Source organism: Ursus americanus, chromosome 5 (genome assembly GCF_024610735.1).
Source record: "Ursus americanus isolate L20-20 chromosome 5, mUrsAme1.1.p, whole genome shotgun sequence".
Taxonomy (NCBI): Eukaryota; Metazoa; Chordata; class Mammalia; order Carnivora; family Ursidae; genus Ursus; species Ursus americanus.
Window position 1 is genome coordinate 1,653,925 of NC_142131.1, and position 16,653 is coordinate 1,670,577.

Genomic DNA, 16,653 nt, shown 5'->3' on the forward strand with positions numbered 1-16,653 from the left:
CTCTCCTCTATAATTTCCAGCTTTTAGCAAATAAACTATTTGTTCTTGAAGTAACAGTTGCGATAGATATATTTTGTATAATGTTAACTCTGAGATTTACGAAACAGTAACTCTAAAATACAATATAGAATTAGGGATACAGAATTAGTAATCCATGGGGAGAAATCAAAATACAAAAATTATGCTTTCGTGGATGTCAAAGACATGAACAGAAATATCAAAAGGCTCATTCTGCTTCAAAATAATCTCATTCCTTAGTGTATCTGATGGATACGGATTTACTCTCATATGAGGAACAGAACGCTTGTTTTGCAAGAATCCTCTTTATTTATTCCTCAGAATATTACTGAGGTAAAACATTACCCAAAGCTGCTACCATTATAGTCTGTTTGCTGGGCTACTTCTCTCTCACTCAGGGAACATCAGGAAACATTCAAGGCCATTCTTCAAGAGGGGCAGGTGCAGAACTGATGCCATTTTAGACTTCAAAGATAAACACACATTGCCACCGAGGTGCTGATCCCTATCAGGGAAAGCAGCAGGAAGTCCTTCAGAAAGAAAGCCTCTCCTGTCTAAATTAGTATCTATCCATCCATTTAAAGAAATTTCTTTAAATATAAAATCTTTGAAAGTGATGTCAAAGGAAATGGAAGTCTCCCTGCTGTTCCCTGCCTTTCAGGAGTGATTACAAGAACAAGCTGGCTGCCTAGCAGGACTTCCGTATTTTTTCTTTGGGTTCTTGCATTCATAAGGCACATTATGTTGTCTGGCTCTTCCATGATATGTATAACTTAATTTTCAAAGGTGTTAACACTTCTAATGCGGTGCACTTATCACAGTAACATTATACAGGCCCGCGCCAAAAGAACAACATCTTTCAGAGGATTTAACACAGATTCTGCTATGGAGAATTCCTGTAAAATAAGTTCTGTTATTATTATTTGCAAATGAAAAGACAGGGGAAGTAACATTTAATATACTTTTTTCTAAAATGCTGATTTAAAGAACTCTTTGAGTAGATTGGAATTTCACAAATTCACCTTTGTAGTTCTTCAAAATGCTTATTGGGAGAAAAAACAAGGTTCCTGGAGTCAAGTAAAACTTGGGAAAAGCCTCACGATACACTAATTTAGATGTTAGTTTACACATTAGCATTTTTAGAGTTCTGGGAAGTCCTGCAGAAATAAAAAATCTTGCTTAAGTTGGCATTTCCTAACTGGTTTGACCAACCTTTGCACTTCCACAAACACTCCCATCTCCCCCAAAGGGAATTAGAGTATTTACTCTTGTTCGCTCAGCTGAGGAACCAGTGTTCTGTGGCCTGCGCTCCGGGAAATACAGACCTCAATTCATCTCTGTTCATATGAACAAGTGACTCAGATCCTAAATTCACTGATACATACTAAGCATTTTGTGTTGAAGTCCTTGAATATCTAAAATTAAGCTCCAACTAATTTATGGAATAAAAGTAACAAAAAAGTGTTTCGTTATCTGTGATTTTCTTCTATATAAACTTACGTACGAAATACACCATCACCTTCTGAAGCCCCTGTCATTTCTAAGAGCTATGTTTCCTTTGTGTCCAGAACTTCTAGGCACTGATTCCAAATGAATATATCAGGAAAGGACTCAGACTTCCAAAACAAGGCATTATTCCTTTACAAACACCGAATATCCAAGGAAATTAAATGGAGGCAAAACTGGATGGAACAATATTTTAAAATTCTATGGAATAAACTTCTTCTGCTCTGGGAAAGGGGTCATAAGACTTCAGGAAATGTCCTCACCGATTTTGAGTGGTGCATCGGGGGCTGGAGTTGCATAGAGAAGATTCTCTGGTTTGAGATCACGATGGACAATCCCATTTTCATGTAGGTACTAAATAGAGAAATAACGGAGTAACATTCCAGTAACTGTATTTATGGTCCCAACATTTATGTTTAATCTTTTCAGAATCAGAATAATCTTTACTATGTTATGTGATTCCACAACACACACATAAGATGATTTAAAAATAAACACCATAAAGGAAAATAAGTTTTGTACTATACATAATTCAAGAACAGCTTATATACAGTTACCTAAAAGTGAAATGCAGTTTAAAGTGTATAAAACCAATTGCCAGAAATAAAATATTTACTCCTCAGAGAATATTAGTTGCAGTTCTCTTTATGCGTATTACCATATAAGTTCAAATCCGCTAATTATTATTATAATAAAGTCAAGGTTCTGTGTATTGAAATTTGTCTGGTTTATTATCTGAATAAAGCATAATTGTATGTGTCATTTTAGAAGCTTACAACCATAACAAAGACTTAATAATTATTGCTTGAACAGGCATTTAGATGTGAGTAATTATTATAGAGGACTATCCTTAATATGATAAATATTGTTTAAAGATGATAAACGCTCTCACAGGTTCTTCTGAGGATTAGTAAACCCAACCGTCAATATAGAGTCACATATTTGAGATGATCTTAAAGATCGCTTCAGGCAACTCATTTTATTATATTTTAAATTATTTTGTAAATCATGTGTTATCACACATGTAACACACTCTTACTGTGAATGTGGAAGTCTTACCTGATCCTGCTTCCCCTAGTCTCAGATCCCTCTCCAAAAGTAATCACTCATCACTTTGAAATGGCTTGAACGTTTTTCTATGAATTCACAAATACGAATATATGTATGCAAGGAAATACTCCTGATTTTTCCCTTTACTTACATAAATGTATGACTAATATTAATTTTTTACACTGCTTTTTTTTATTTAACAATATCTCTTTGAAACCTTTCCCACAAATCACTACAGCTTATTCTATTTAACACTTGTGTCCATTTTGCTGAATGCATCGTAATTTATTTTGCTAATCCCTTTTTGATAGACATTCAAGTTTTTAAAAATTAATAATAATGCAGCAATAAACCTTCTAGCACTTGGATATTTGGGTGTTTTTGCTTGTGTTCCTCTAGGACAGATAGCTGGAAGCAGGTCTGGTGGGGTCAAAAGGTCGATTTAAAATTTTTAAACTCCATCCATATTAACTCACACAAACAGTGTGGTCATGTTTTCCAAACATCTTTACCAAATCTGCACTTTTTTTTTTTTTAAGAATTTATTTATTTATTCGGCAGAGATAGAGACAGCCAGCGAGAGAGGGAACACAAGCAGGGGGAGTGGGAGAGGAAGAAGCAGGCTCATAGCGGAGGAGCCTGATGTGGGGCTCGATCCCGTAACACCGGGATCACGCCCTGAGCCGAAGGCAGACGCCTAACCGCTGTGCCACCCAGGCGCCCCCCAAATCTGCACTTTTAACTTCTGCTGAGCTGCAGTGTAAACACTGTATCTTAGGTTTGGTTTAATTTGTCTTTCTCTGTTTACTGGTACAGGATATGCTTTTCGGTTTTCCTCTTCTGTAAACTGCGCATTTATATCCTTTGCCCATTTAAGAGAAAAAATTGCCAGGGTACCTCAGTTTTTCTCCTTTCCTAACTCCTAGGGGAAGGGTGGGAATCTTTTTTTCTATGCCGAGTAAGAGAAGGTGGATAGCTTCAGGGTCACAATTTGTGGTGCTTGACACGTCTCACTTAGTGACTGGGGAAACAGGAACTGATATCCAGCTCACTCGTGAAAAACAGAGGTGGTTAGAACAGGGGAGTAAGAAGAGAGGGCCTCAGTGAGATTCAGCTGCCCTCAAAGAAGAGCTGAACAAGTGTGCGCATTTCTCACACGTTCAACGTGGGCTGTGCAGAAGGGAACCACGCGAGTCTCCCTGAAGAATGTTTTGTGCTGGGGGTGATGCCATCTCGTCTCAGCATTGCAGGAAGCAGAACATGAGGGGGGTGGCACAGGTGGTTGAGGAATCACTGACTCCTCAGAGTACCTGAAGAGAGAGAACTGGCCTGCAGCGGGTCTCTGCAGAGCCATCGATGGTGTCCCACAGGAAAGAACATCAGGCATTTGTCACCAGCCACACCCAGAGACCACAGACGCCAGACTGTAACTGCACCAGTCTGGGAAGACCTTTGCTAACCCTCCCCCTCCTTCCCCTCTCCTCACGGTCACCCTCACAACAACCCTCGAAGGAGCACGATCAGTTGGTGGATAAAGAGGAAGAGAAGAAACTAACAAGTATTCCTATCCCCTCTGTTTACAAATTATAGATCTCTAAGGTCTACGTTGGGGGAAGTTGGATGACTCTAAAATTTTGGCCTTTTTCTTACCCAAGAGTGACTGGAAAAGCTATGGAAATGGCTTGAAATTTTGTTCATGAAGGAGAGGAATGGATTCACAGAGTTGATTTGCCAGGACAACTGTGAGACAAAAGAAAGTTGCTTTTGTTACCAGGTCGAGCTCACTCCTTCTAGTGGATAATTATCACGTGTAGACAATAATATCATAAATGCCCAACACACTTACTGTGTTCCAAGCACTATTATAAACATCTCGCACCTATCAACTCGTTTAGTCCTCGTAGCAGCTCTGTGAGGTAAATCATATCAATGCTTGCTCTGCAGATGAGAAAGCTGAGGCACAAAGAGGCCAGAGACATGCGCAATGTCACAACCAGACACACGGAGTTGGGATTCAGACATAGGCACGTGGCAGTGGAACCACGGCCTTGCCCATTAGACGACTCCCAAGCGGGTGCTTGATTGTGTAGGGTGGGCATGAGAGGAGAATCATAGTGAAGGAGAGGAGAGGAGAATGATAAAGGAGTGGGAAGGTCATGGGAAGGGGAGGATCGGGGAGAAGGCAGAGGGCCATGCTCAGCCTTAGTGACACCCAGGGAAAACCCACCAGACCCCTGAGAAGGAAGATGCTATAACTTGCAGAAGCTGAGTTTGAAGGCAAAAATGCAAGTTTCTCATATAGTTGTTTTGGGAACATACCTAAGAACTGCAGTTTGGGATCAATGGAAAATATTGATCTCCCCCACTCCCAATCTAACCCAATTAAGAAGCTCCATTGCTTTGGGAAGAAAATGACACCAAAAATAGCAACACAATAACAACAAATGAGATAAACTTACAAGCGCTGGTTTAGCAAAGTACTAATTATATAAAGATTCTCATTAAATACTGTTCTGGCTTTCTCGAAGAGAAATGGTAGTTTTGTGTTCTAAGTCCAAATTAAAACAAAACAAAACAAAACAAAACAAAACGACACCATTTGGCACTCTGTAGAGGAGAGCTAGACCAGATAACAGAAGAAAAATTTTAGAAAAAATAATAGATTTAGGAGCTATGCACTAACAAAGGAACAAATTTAAAAACAAAATAAAGTGATGGAATACTGAAGGTCATGGGCTTAAAAATATAGGCAGGAATCATTTGCTATAAACTACTTGGTGTAGAAAGATTATGAAAAGTCGAGATATAATCATGTACACGTGTGGTAGGAGGCATTTAAATGTACTGACTGACAAAATGGCAGGAGTCACTATTTTATTTTTGTTTAAATCCACTGATTGCCTTTAACCAATAGTTAGTATTTTTAACTTTTACATTGTCTCAAGTCAGGAAGCCAAGCAAAAAGGAAAACGTGGAATATGATCTTTTGTCTTCCCCCAAGAAGATACAATTGTTAGAAGCAGCAACACTTTGAAAGCACCAGTTCTCAAACTTCTTGGTCTTAGGACCCCTTTATAGTAAAAAAAAAAAAAAAAAAAATATTGAGAATCTCCAAGAGCTTTTGCTTATATGAATTATATCTAACATTAGTTACTATGTTAGTAGTTAAAACCAAGAAATAAAAAAATTACTAATTTATCTAAAAAAACAATAAATTCATGACATATTGACATAAACATTTTCTAATAAAAATATATTTTCTAAAACAAAAAAATTAATGATTGCTGTGCTATTGTTTTAAAGTTTTTCAAATCTCTTTAGTTTCTGGTTTAATAGAAGACAGCTGGATTCTCCCATCTGCTTCTGCACTGTCTACTGGAAAATCACACATGATGCGCACTCTGAAAAATTCCACCGCACTTTCACAAGTGAAGGGAAATGCTTTCATATCATGACAAAATAGTTTTGACCTCACGGACCCTCTAAAAGGGAGGTCTCAGAGACCCTCCAGGAATTCTTAAACTATATTTTGAAAACTTTTGTCTTAGAGCATCTGAAGACATAAAAAGGGCAATTTAAGAGCTGAATAATACGCACAGTGCCCTTTATTTTCAAAGTGGGTTTTAAATGAAATACACACCTCTAATCTCATCGAGAATTAACCTTATCTGACCACATCAAGATCACTATCCACGGAAAAGTAAAAGAAAAGAAATCGAGGGAGAAAACGCCCCTCAAAATTGTGTACTCAAGGGAAATTGTGCAAAGACATTTTATAATATTGTATCAGTCATATAGAACTGATTAAAAAATACCCAATTATGGAGAAAAAGAGCCCATCAAGATATTCTTGATCTTAGCTACAGTTTACTTAAATCATGGATACAAATAGACAAAAGGGTGGGAAAAATTGAGAAATGAGATAATTGCATATTCTAGAATAAACTAAGTGTTGAAAGTAATCATAATTAAAGTAAACAAAGGCAAGCAATAACATTAAAAATTAAACACCACTTTGGAAGACCTCTAAAACCTAACAATTTAATGGAGAAAGAAATAATAAATCTGACAACTCCAGCACCTAGTGAATCTTGACTAATCATAACCTTTATTAATCAAGTATTAAAGAACAACAGCATGAGAGGCGCTGTGGGGGAATACCCCCCAAGTACACCTATATTAGCCGTGCGACCTGAAAACCATCTGTCTGCCCTGCAACTCCCAGTTTCCCCATCTGTAGCACCCACTTCAAAGGTCGTACTGAGAATCAGAGGTGAGGCATGGAGGCACTCAGCATGGAGTGGATATTCTGTTCTATAAACAGTAGCTGCTGGGACTCTATCACTGTTGTTCCATGTCTCTTGTACAATAAATTACAATCAGAAATCCTTTGAGACTTGCTCTTTCCTGAAGTATCAAAGGACACTTTGATCAGAAAATATTTGCTTTTTATTTCATCACATTTTCCTCTTCTGTTTTGGTGGCCAAAAACTCAATGCACAAGCAGTTTCAATTACAATTAACTAGCCTGGTTTGGATACATTTACTTCTCCCTCTCTGCTTTTTAAAAAATTCCCTTTTCCACTTTAATAGCTTTATTTTGTATGTGTTCTTCACTTAATCTGCCACAACTCCTTTTCCCAAGAAGATGCATTATAAATTATAGAGTAACAGAATGTATTCTGTATTAGTCTTCTTCACCCTGGAAATAGGTCTAAGGGAAATACGAACTGAAATTACAATATTTGTGTTCAGAATTTCCAAGAACATTTAGAAGATATAAAAGGAAAAAAGTATATGGCGATTAGGATTTGAAACATTCTTACTATACCTTTTCTCCATTAGAAGACAAGGAATTACTATGATAAACAGTATTTGTCACTGATAAAGAGTTGCATTTCCAAGCCCATCGTTCTGCTTATGGTCCATTCTCCTCCTCTGGCTCTTCTCCAGGAGCCATCCCAAGCGCTGCTTGGGATCCTATTTCACCCCCCCCCCCATTCACAGGCACTGCCCCATCACTTCTGCCTTTTCTCCCACTTCTCTCTTGCTATTCCCTCTTTCTGCCCTTTCATCATATACATAGCTCTAGACTGGGTAGTATCACCACCAAAAAGAAAAAGGAGAAAGAAAACAACCATCACCTCCATAGTCTCCCAAATACACACATTCCCGTCCTGCTCTCGCTGCCCGCAACTATTTCCTACTCTTCTAGGTCTCCACTCAGAGCTTCCATTTTCTTCCCTCTCCTTTTTCTTCAACACATTAGAATTGTATTTTGGACCCCATCAAACCCAAGACACACTTTCTGACTCTTTATTTGACCAGTTTGGCCTCTGAGCACATGGTCTTATCTCTCATTTGGACTCCCATTTCCTGGGGCTCTTGCCACACTGGCCACCTGGTGCTCCTCGCTCTTTGTTCTCCCCTCAGTCTCCTCCCCCAGCCTCTCGTCTCTGACTTGCTCAGCACCTTCTGCTTTTCCTTGGTTTCCAGAGTGAGTTCACTGAAAGCCACAAATAAAGGTATTCTTCAAGCTCAACATCTCAAAAACTAAACTCATTATTTACCCTAAATCTACTCCTGCACCTGTATTTCCAAACTCAACAAATGACATCATCCATTTGACTAAGGCAGAAACCTGGGTTTACCCAACTCCTCCATCTCCTTTACCAACACATCCAATCCATGATCTATGACCATAGGTAGCTGTCCCTCCTTAGTGCCTCATGCATCTACCTGCCCTTTGTTCCCACTTAACTGCTCTTACCTTAAGCCAGGCCACAAACATGTTTCCCTATTAATTACTCTGATGACTAGCTTTAATTACCAGCTTCCCAACTTCCAGGGTTGTTCCCCTGCAGCCCATGCTCCACAGTGGCATGAGAATAATTTTTTAAAAGTGCAAATTTGGTCATATCATGCAGCTGCTTAAAATCTGCAGCATCTTTCCATTGCTTTGGTCATGCAGGGCAGCAACAGTGTCGTATTTGATTTTGTATCCCTTGAGAGTCACAAACTCTCTAGGGGTCAGGAAGATACCCTGAAAGAATGAAGGAAGTTGGCAGAGTGTAAAATAAAAGGAAGACATTGGGAAGTCCCAGGGACTGCATCTGTCCCTAGGAAGCATGGCCCTTTAAGAGGCAAAGGAGACTCAGATTGAGCCAGCCGTTGTCCCACAGGAATGCAGGCCCTACGTTGTTAGCTCTTCTGATTTTTCAAGGCAAGACAGAAATTCAGATTTTCTGATGTAAAATATTACAAATTTTAAATGTTGGCACTGAAATTGAAAATTTTAAAAGCCTGAACGTGGTATAACAAAACACCCTGCAGTCTGTGATTCCTGCTTTGGAATTTAAAACAGGCCTTGGCACTCAGTAGACGCTCAATAAACATCTGGGAAGTATGTGAATAAATACGCGGATTTTTTTCTGACTCTGTTTCTTAAATTAGATCTTTACTAAGACTGTGCCGGTAGCCTTCTCTTTGGCTATGAACTCTCCCTGAGCTTGTCTATTCCCTTCCCTCCAGCTACTTCTTATAGCCCCCAAAAGTACACATGTGTATAAGCAAATCGTGTGATAGGGTTATAATTAATTTTAACTTTTTCTTCTATGAAATTTAACTATAAAAATGATATATTATTTAGGCAATGAATTTTTAAAAACATAAATTTTATCTAGGTGGCAGGCATTTCATGTTGGCTTATTTTGAATACCAGGCATCTGCTCTGAATGACGTGCTCTGAAGAGGAATAGTTACACCGAGTTGGTAACTAAAGACATGAAGCCACTATATTGCTAGCAGTTTAAGACTGTAAACAGTACTCCATGATAGTATCCTAAGAGGATGTCCTAGTTCAAACTGTTGTTTTCTTAAGCTCCAGGACCTATCTCCACCTGCCCAGGTCTCATTTCCAGCTGGCTGTATCACGGAAACCTTAAGTTCAACATGTCCAAAACTGAACTTTTGGCCTTCTTCCAGCCCTGTTCTTTCCGTTCTTCCCACCTCAAAATGTAATGCCTCGGTGAACTCAAGTGTTCAAGTCAGAAACTGTTTCTCTCCTCTCCCCCAGTGCCTCCATCCTACTCACAGCAGAGTATTGTGAATTCCAATTTCAAAATGTCTCCAGAATCGCCCTGCCTCTCTCCGTGGCATTGCCATGATCTTAGCTAGACCACCACAGTGGTCCCTTAACTCTCTTTTATTTCCAACATGGCCCCACCTTCGACCTATTCTCCACACAGCAACATAGGAAATCGGGCCATTTCTTCTCCTTGGGAAGCTCTTCAGTGGTTTCCCATTACTTTACCTCAGCTTTTGAGGCATTGGTCATCTGGCTCCTGCCTTCCCCACCAGCCTCATATTCTGCTACTTTCCCCTCTCTTGCTCTGTTCTACTCATACTGACTTTCTTTCAATTCCTCCCAAGCCCAAATTTTATTCCCACTTCAGCATCCTTCTCTGGTTGCCCCTCCTCCTGGAATGCTTCTATACCTTTTTTTTTTCTTTCTTTCTTCCTTTCTTCCTTCCTTTCTTTCTTTCTTTCTTTCTTTCTTTCTTTCTTTCTTTCTTTCTTTTTTTTTCTTTTTCTTTTTCTTTTTCTTTTTCTTTTTCTTTTTTCCCAGCCAGCCCTCCTCATCCTCAGGACTCAACTTATAATGTCAGTTCTTAGGGAGGTTGTATCTGTCCTTCCAAACTAACATATGTGCCCACCCTTATATGCTCTCATGGGTGCCTCCTATTTTTCTTTACAGAATGTCTGTTTCTTTGCAAGCTTTATGTTTAGGATGCCTCCCTCACTAGACTAAAAACCCATGAAGACAAGGAAATTTTTATCTGGTTCCTCAGATATTTAGTTTCTTGTACAGTGCCTGGCACTAAGTATGTACTCAACATATAGTTTAGAATGATCAATAAATAACTCAGTTTTCCTATAGGCATATATGTTGTTCTACTTTTGAATCATTAACTTATAGATACTCAAAGAATGGTGGTAATCTACAAATGATATTCTTTTGCCATTATTAATCTGTAATAGAAGTTCAAATTCTCATGCTTACATTGTAGCAATAAATTTCCACAGCAACATCACTTCATAAATTTAACTGAAATAAGGCTCAGCATCTGTGTGCTTATGAAACATACGATACTTATTGGATAATAATACTTAGCCACTTCAAAGGTGCTATGAGATTTACAGCATCACTCTGAGAAAAGCCAAAACCCAGTAAGAACATTTTAACTCTAAGATCAGGCAAAAGGGTTTCATTCTCATAATGACATCTTGAATAATTATATAGTTTTTGTTCTTCTGTAGTAGCGTTGATAGTTATGGCTGAATTAATTTCTTCACATCCTTTGAAGGTGATCTGAATATCCAACACAACATATGCCTCAGGGGAGTTTGGGCAAGGAGAGTCGAAAATTCATCTGTTAGTTTTCTCTTCAGTTTCCTTCATATCTCAAACATTCATAAGTTGTACTTGCCAGTGTAAGAAAATGGAACTGAGTAGCGATTTGGCCAGCTATAAGGACATGTTAACGAACAATGGGCAAGCCGAAGTCCTTTGTTTGTAAATGAGGGCACCATGCTGGGCCCTCCCTCCAGTGATTCCCTTGAAGAGCACTGAGCCTGCTGCTGTCCCCGAGTAAGGTTCCCATGCAAGCATCTCTGCTTTAGATTTGGGGTGTGGCTTACAAGTGTCTAGATAAAGCAAAGCTGGGGGTTTTGGAGTAGCGATGGAGTAGCTAGAGTAGCAATGTCATGGGGAAAGGAAAGAGGATACCAACAGAGAGGATAATTAGTAATGCCACTGGGTAGGAAACCTGGGGTATCAGGTTAGGGCACTTGATAGGCAAAGAGGTCATGAAAAATAGACTCCAGTTCTTGTTTCTGATTTTGGTATGAGTCTCCTGGTGTGCAAAGTCAGAGTGAGGTAACAGGGGTACTTTCAACAGGCTAGAAATTCATATTCCTGTCTATACATAAATATATGTGCATGTTATAAAAGTCTACTAAGTACATATTTGTAAGAATGGTCTACATACTACTAGTGGGAAGTATAATTTTATCTATACTATTTTGCTTAGATTCAAGCAAAAATCTAAAACATTCACTCAAGACTTCAATGAAACACCATTTCTTTCAAGAGCACTTATTAAGTAAATGATTATCATTTTAAATTATGCATTATGCAAAATATCAATGGAAAAAGTAATGTGTCCTGATTTAAATAGACAAGTCTCATGCTAAGAGAGTACAAAAAAGAAAACTGAAGTAATGTACATGTAATCAACAAAGAAATTCATATATAAAATGTTTTTGTGTATAAGATCAAAGAAAGTGCATGCTGTGGGACAACTTTCTGAGGGGCTGTTGAGAATGTTTAGAGACGGTAGGCATGTGATAATTTCATTCTCTTATTTCTAATGTATATGGTCAGATTTTGGGAAAGATGAGATTTTAGGAATGGGGGCTATGAAATGGGTTGACGGGTTAAATGGAGGTCATATTCAAGAGATAATACATCACTTGGAAAAAGGTCCAAAAATCATCTGCAGTTACAGAGAAAGAAGCAGCAAATGCATTGTTGTAATGAGAAGGAAGACAGCAGGTTGGAGCACAAAGGAAACACAGGAGCTCCTGAGACTGAATGCTCTGGTCAAGAGATGATAAGACATGATAAGAGTAGGAAAAAACAAATGTTGGAGAGGATGTGGAGAAAGGGGATCCCTCCTACATTGTTGGTGGGAGTGCAAGTTGGTATAGCCACTTTGGAAAACAGTGTGGAGGTCCCTTAAAAAGTTAAAAATTGAGCTACCCTATGACCCAGCCATTGCACTACTGGGTATTTATCCCAAAGATACAGACATAGTGAAGAGAAGGGCCATATGCACCCCAATGTTCATAGCAGCATTGTCCACAATAGCTAATTCGTGGAAGGAACTGAGATGCCCTTCAACAGATGACTGGATTAAGAAGTTGTGGTCCATATATACAATGGAATATTACTCAGCCATCAAAAAGAGCGATTTCTCAACATTTGCTGCAACATGGACGGGACTGGAGGAGATAATGTTAAGTGAAATAAGTCAAGCAGAGAAAGACAATTATCATATGATTTCTCTCATCTATGGAACATAAGAAATAGGAAGATTGGTAGGGGAGGAAACGGATAAAGAAAGGGGGGTAATCAGAAGGGGGAATGAACCATGAGAGACTGTGGACTCTGGGAAACAAACTGAGGGCTTCAGAGGGGAGGGGCGAGGGGGACTGGGATAGGCTGGTGATGGGTAGTAAGGAGGGCACGTATTGCGTGGTGCACTGGGTGTTACACAAGTAATGAATTATGGAACTTTACATCAAAAACTGGGGATGTACTGTATGGTGACAAACATAATATAATAAAAATATTATTATAAAAAAATAAAATACCCTTTCCTTATTAAAAAAAAAAAAGAGTCCACAGAGAAGCTGAATGAGCAGGACTGAGGATAAATGCAGGAAAGTACTCTAGGCTCAGGCACAGGGATGAACTTCCTCACAAGGAAGAGGGGGTTGGAAATATTATTATAAAAGATGACTGTACTTCAGATTACCATACATGCTTTATACATTAACAAGTCAAGAGTAGATATTTGAGGATATATTACAGAAAGAAAGTTTCCGGATGCAAGTAAAATGTACATCGAATATGGCAAAGAGTGAAAATCTATACATTTTTCTTGGAAAATATTTATATCCACAGATATATAAATGGCTCCTAAATCACATATGCATTAAAGTAGAAAGTAGAATTAAAAAAGGAGGAAGAAAAAAAATGCCCAACATATCTTACCATTTGGTCTTTCAAAAAAAATGCAATCACCAAAAGCTCAAACTCTCTTTTAAACAGACAAAGATAATACTGCTGCTCTGAATTCAGGGGGTGTCTAGACATGTAATTAAACTCTCTCTATGGTCCTAACAAAAACCGTGTCATTGTGTAATGAAAGCTACTGCATAGTAATTTAGTTTAATTACAGCTATGCTGTGTTCAATGGGCTGTGTGTGGCTAATTGATAATGTCTCGGGAGTTGGTAGGAGGAAGTTTGAATCTCTTTAAAAATCTAACAGGACAAAGAAGAACCAGTCATTAAAAAAAGAAAACGGTATTCTGACTATAGCGCTCCTTCAGGAAGAAAAATTAAACTGCATGAATTTGTTCTTCTCTGCTCCTCGGAAAATCCAGAATCAATACTTATAAATTTAAGAACTTCAAAGTGAATACTCTACCTTTGTGTCATATCTGCTTTGGAGACCTACCACTACCACTGCCTTCATGATTGACCTGTACTCTTTAATGCCTTCAGAATTATCAACAGAGTATACGGGAAAAGCAGTAGGTGACTACTATCTCCCATGACCAGATCAACAGGCACGGTTAGGACTGGCTGGCGGTGAGATCTATGGTAAGCCTCGATCTGTAGAGCATCCCAGGACCAGAGGAATCTACCTTCGGCAAAGTAGCCAAGTGCCGGGGCTTCTCATTTATTAGCCAATTGCCTACATTCACATTTATTTCAGAGTCATCTTTGATGCCTCCTTCTCTCTCACTAGTCTTGGCCATTTAGCCATAATTCCACTTCCAAAATACATCTCACATCTATTCTTTTCATTTACACTGTTACCACTAAGTACATAGTCCTATATATTCTCTACTGGCACTATTAACATTTGTCTCCCAACCACCTCCACCCACATCCCCACACCTAGGTCACATTTCTAAAACACAGATTAACTCATGTCAATCCTCTAGCTTTAAAAAAAAAATATGGTTTTGATTTGAATTTCCCTGATGGCTAGTGATGTTGAACATTTTTTCATGTGTCTGTTAGCCATCTGTATATCTTGTTTGGAGAAGTGTATGTTCATGTCTTCTGCCCATTTATTGACTGAAATAAGTCAAGGAGAGAAAGACAATTGTCATATGGTTTCACTCATATGTGGAACATGAGGAATAGTGCAGAGGACCACAGGGGAAGGGAGGGAAAACTGGGAATGGGAAGAAATCAGAGAGGGAGAAAAACCATGAGAGACTCTGGACTCCAGGAAACAAACTGAGGGTCACAGAAGGGATGGGGGTGGGGTATGGGGTAACTGGGTGATGGGTATTAAGGAGGGCATGTGTGGCGATGAGCACTGGGTATTATACGCAACCAATGAATCGTTGAACACTACATCCAAAACTAATGATGTGCTTACTAGATGCTTGCTAACTGAACATAATAAAAAAATAATAATTTTAAAAAATAATAAAAAATAAAAACAAAAACATTCGGGGTGCCTGGTGGCTCAGCTGCTTGAATGTCTGACTCTTGATTTTGGCTCAGGTTATGATCTCAGGGTCATGCTGGGCTCTGCACTAGGCAGAGAGTCTGCTTGGGATTCTCCCTCTTCCTTTCCCTCTGCCCCTCCCCACTCCAGGCTTTCTCTCTAAAATCAATCTTTAAAAATAAATAAACATTATAAAAACAAAAACCATCCAGGCTTAAGGGCTCCTCATTGCCTATAAGTTAAAGTCTCATATTTTCAGTATGAAAATAAAGGCCCTTCAAAATTTGCCCCCAACTTCTGACTGTGCATGATCTTGGGACAATTCTTAACATACACTAACCACATAGACTTACTTACTATTCCTGAATCACGCCACACATATTCCCAATTGGCTCCAAGATAATAATAATCTTTCATGTGCCAAACTGTATTTTCTAAAGATTCTTGCAACAGTATTACATATCCAAAGCTCTTCCAGGATCTTGCCACTTCCCACCCAGAAGCGAAATCTAATTCCCTCTCCCCTGAATTTGGTCTGTGACTTGCTAGAACCAACAGAATGCAATGGAAGTGACCGTGTATGATTTCTGAGGTTAGCAGATAAAAGCCAATGCAGCTTCTACCTTGTGTGCTATATACTCGTTTTTAGATCCCTAAATTGCCACATAAGAAGTCTTAGGATTCTAAGGCTGTGATGCTTTAAGAATATTGGGCAACACGGACAAGCTACGTTATCAGTGTTCCAGGTGACAGTCAGCTCTGTAACCTTATCAATATCCAGAACGATGCTGAAGTCCTGTATGGCAGACATTTCAAGTGACAGGCATGTGAGTGAAGACACCTCTAAATGATTCCTGTTTCCTGCCATCAAGCCACTAAACATTTGAGTCTTCTCAGCCCAAACTCCAGACATGATGGAACAGAGACAGTCATTATTTCCACCATGTCCTGCCCAAAGTCCTGACGCAGAGAAAATGTGAGCACAAAAAAGTGGTTGTTACAAGCTGGTAGGTTTGGGGACCAATTGTTAACACAACAACAGCACCTGGAACACATCATAACCCAGATTACATACCACTTCCTCTGTGAGATTCTCCCTCTGATATTTTCCTCTAATCCCATAAGCAAAATAAGTATCATTTTCTCTGCTCCTCCCAGTAGCATTTTCTTCATATCCCTGTAATACTCTGATATTATTATCATCACAGTTAATTGTGTACTTGTCTATCAAAGTAAGAGATAAACTCCTTGAGAGCAGGGATTATTTTATTCACCTTTGTACCCACAGACTCTAGGCAAAGGGTCTGGTATATTTTTCATAAATGTTTGTGAGAAAAATGTGTGAAAGAAGAAGTGAATGAATGAATGATCAGAATTGTGGGTTGAATTAGGCTCTATGACAGGCATCAACGAACAGACACAAAATCCCAGGGAATAGCTAGAACTCATTCTTAGGTCTAGCACATATTGGCACTTTATTTAACAAATAAATAAATAAAATGGTGGAAGTACTGAGTTGAGACAGGAAACAGCTCCTAATACCTCTGGATTAGAATAAACGTCCTATGTCCATCCAGTTCATAATGTTGTGTGGCTCTGTGTTCAAGAAACTTAGTGAATTCAACTCATCCTGCTCTTTGTTTAAGGCAGTATCAATATAGCTGCCCTTGGCCAGCGGGCTAGAGAGTGAATACAACATAAACCAATCAGTTCGATGCTATAGTGTATGACCAAATCTACTCTAGTACTGTAGGTATGCTA

The 16,653-nt window shown here is 38.9% G+C and overlaps 1 protein-coding gene across 1 annotated transcript in view; it reads right to left on the reverse strand.

Annotated features, from left to right (window-relative positions):
* CAMK4 (calcium/calmodulin dependent protein kinase IV) overlaps positions 1–16,653 on the reverse strand; it is a 224,943-nt gene that overhangs the window by 30,625 nt on the left and 177,665 nt on the right. Inside the window, exon 6 of the mRNA XM_045777285.2 lies at positions 1,788–1,878. Coding sequence (XP_045633241.2) covers positions 1,788–1,878 — 91 coding nt within the window. The remainder of the gene's footprint in view (positions 1–1,787; positions 1,879–16,653) is intronic.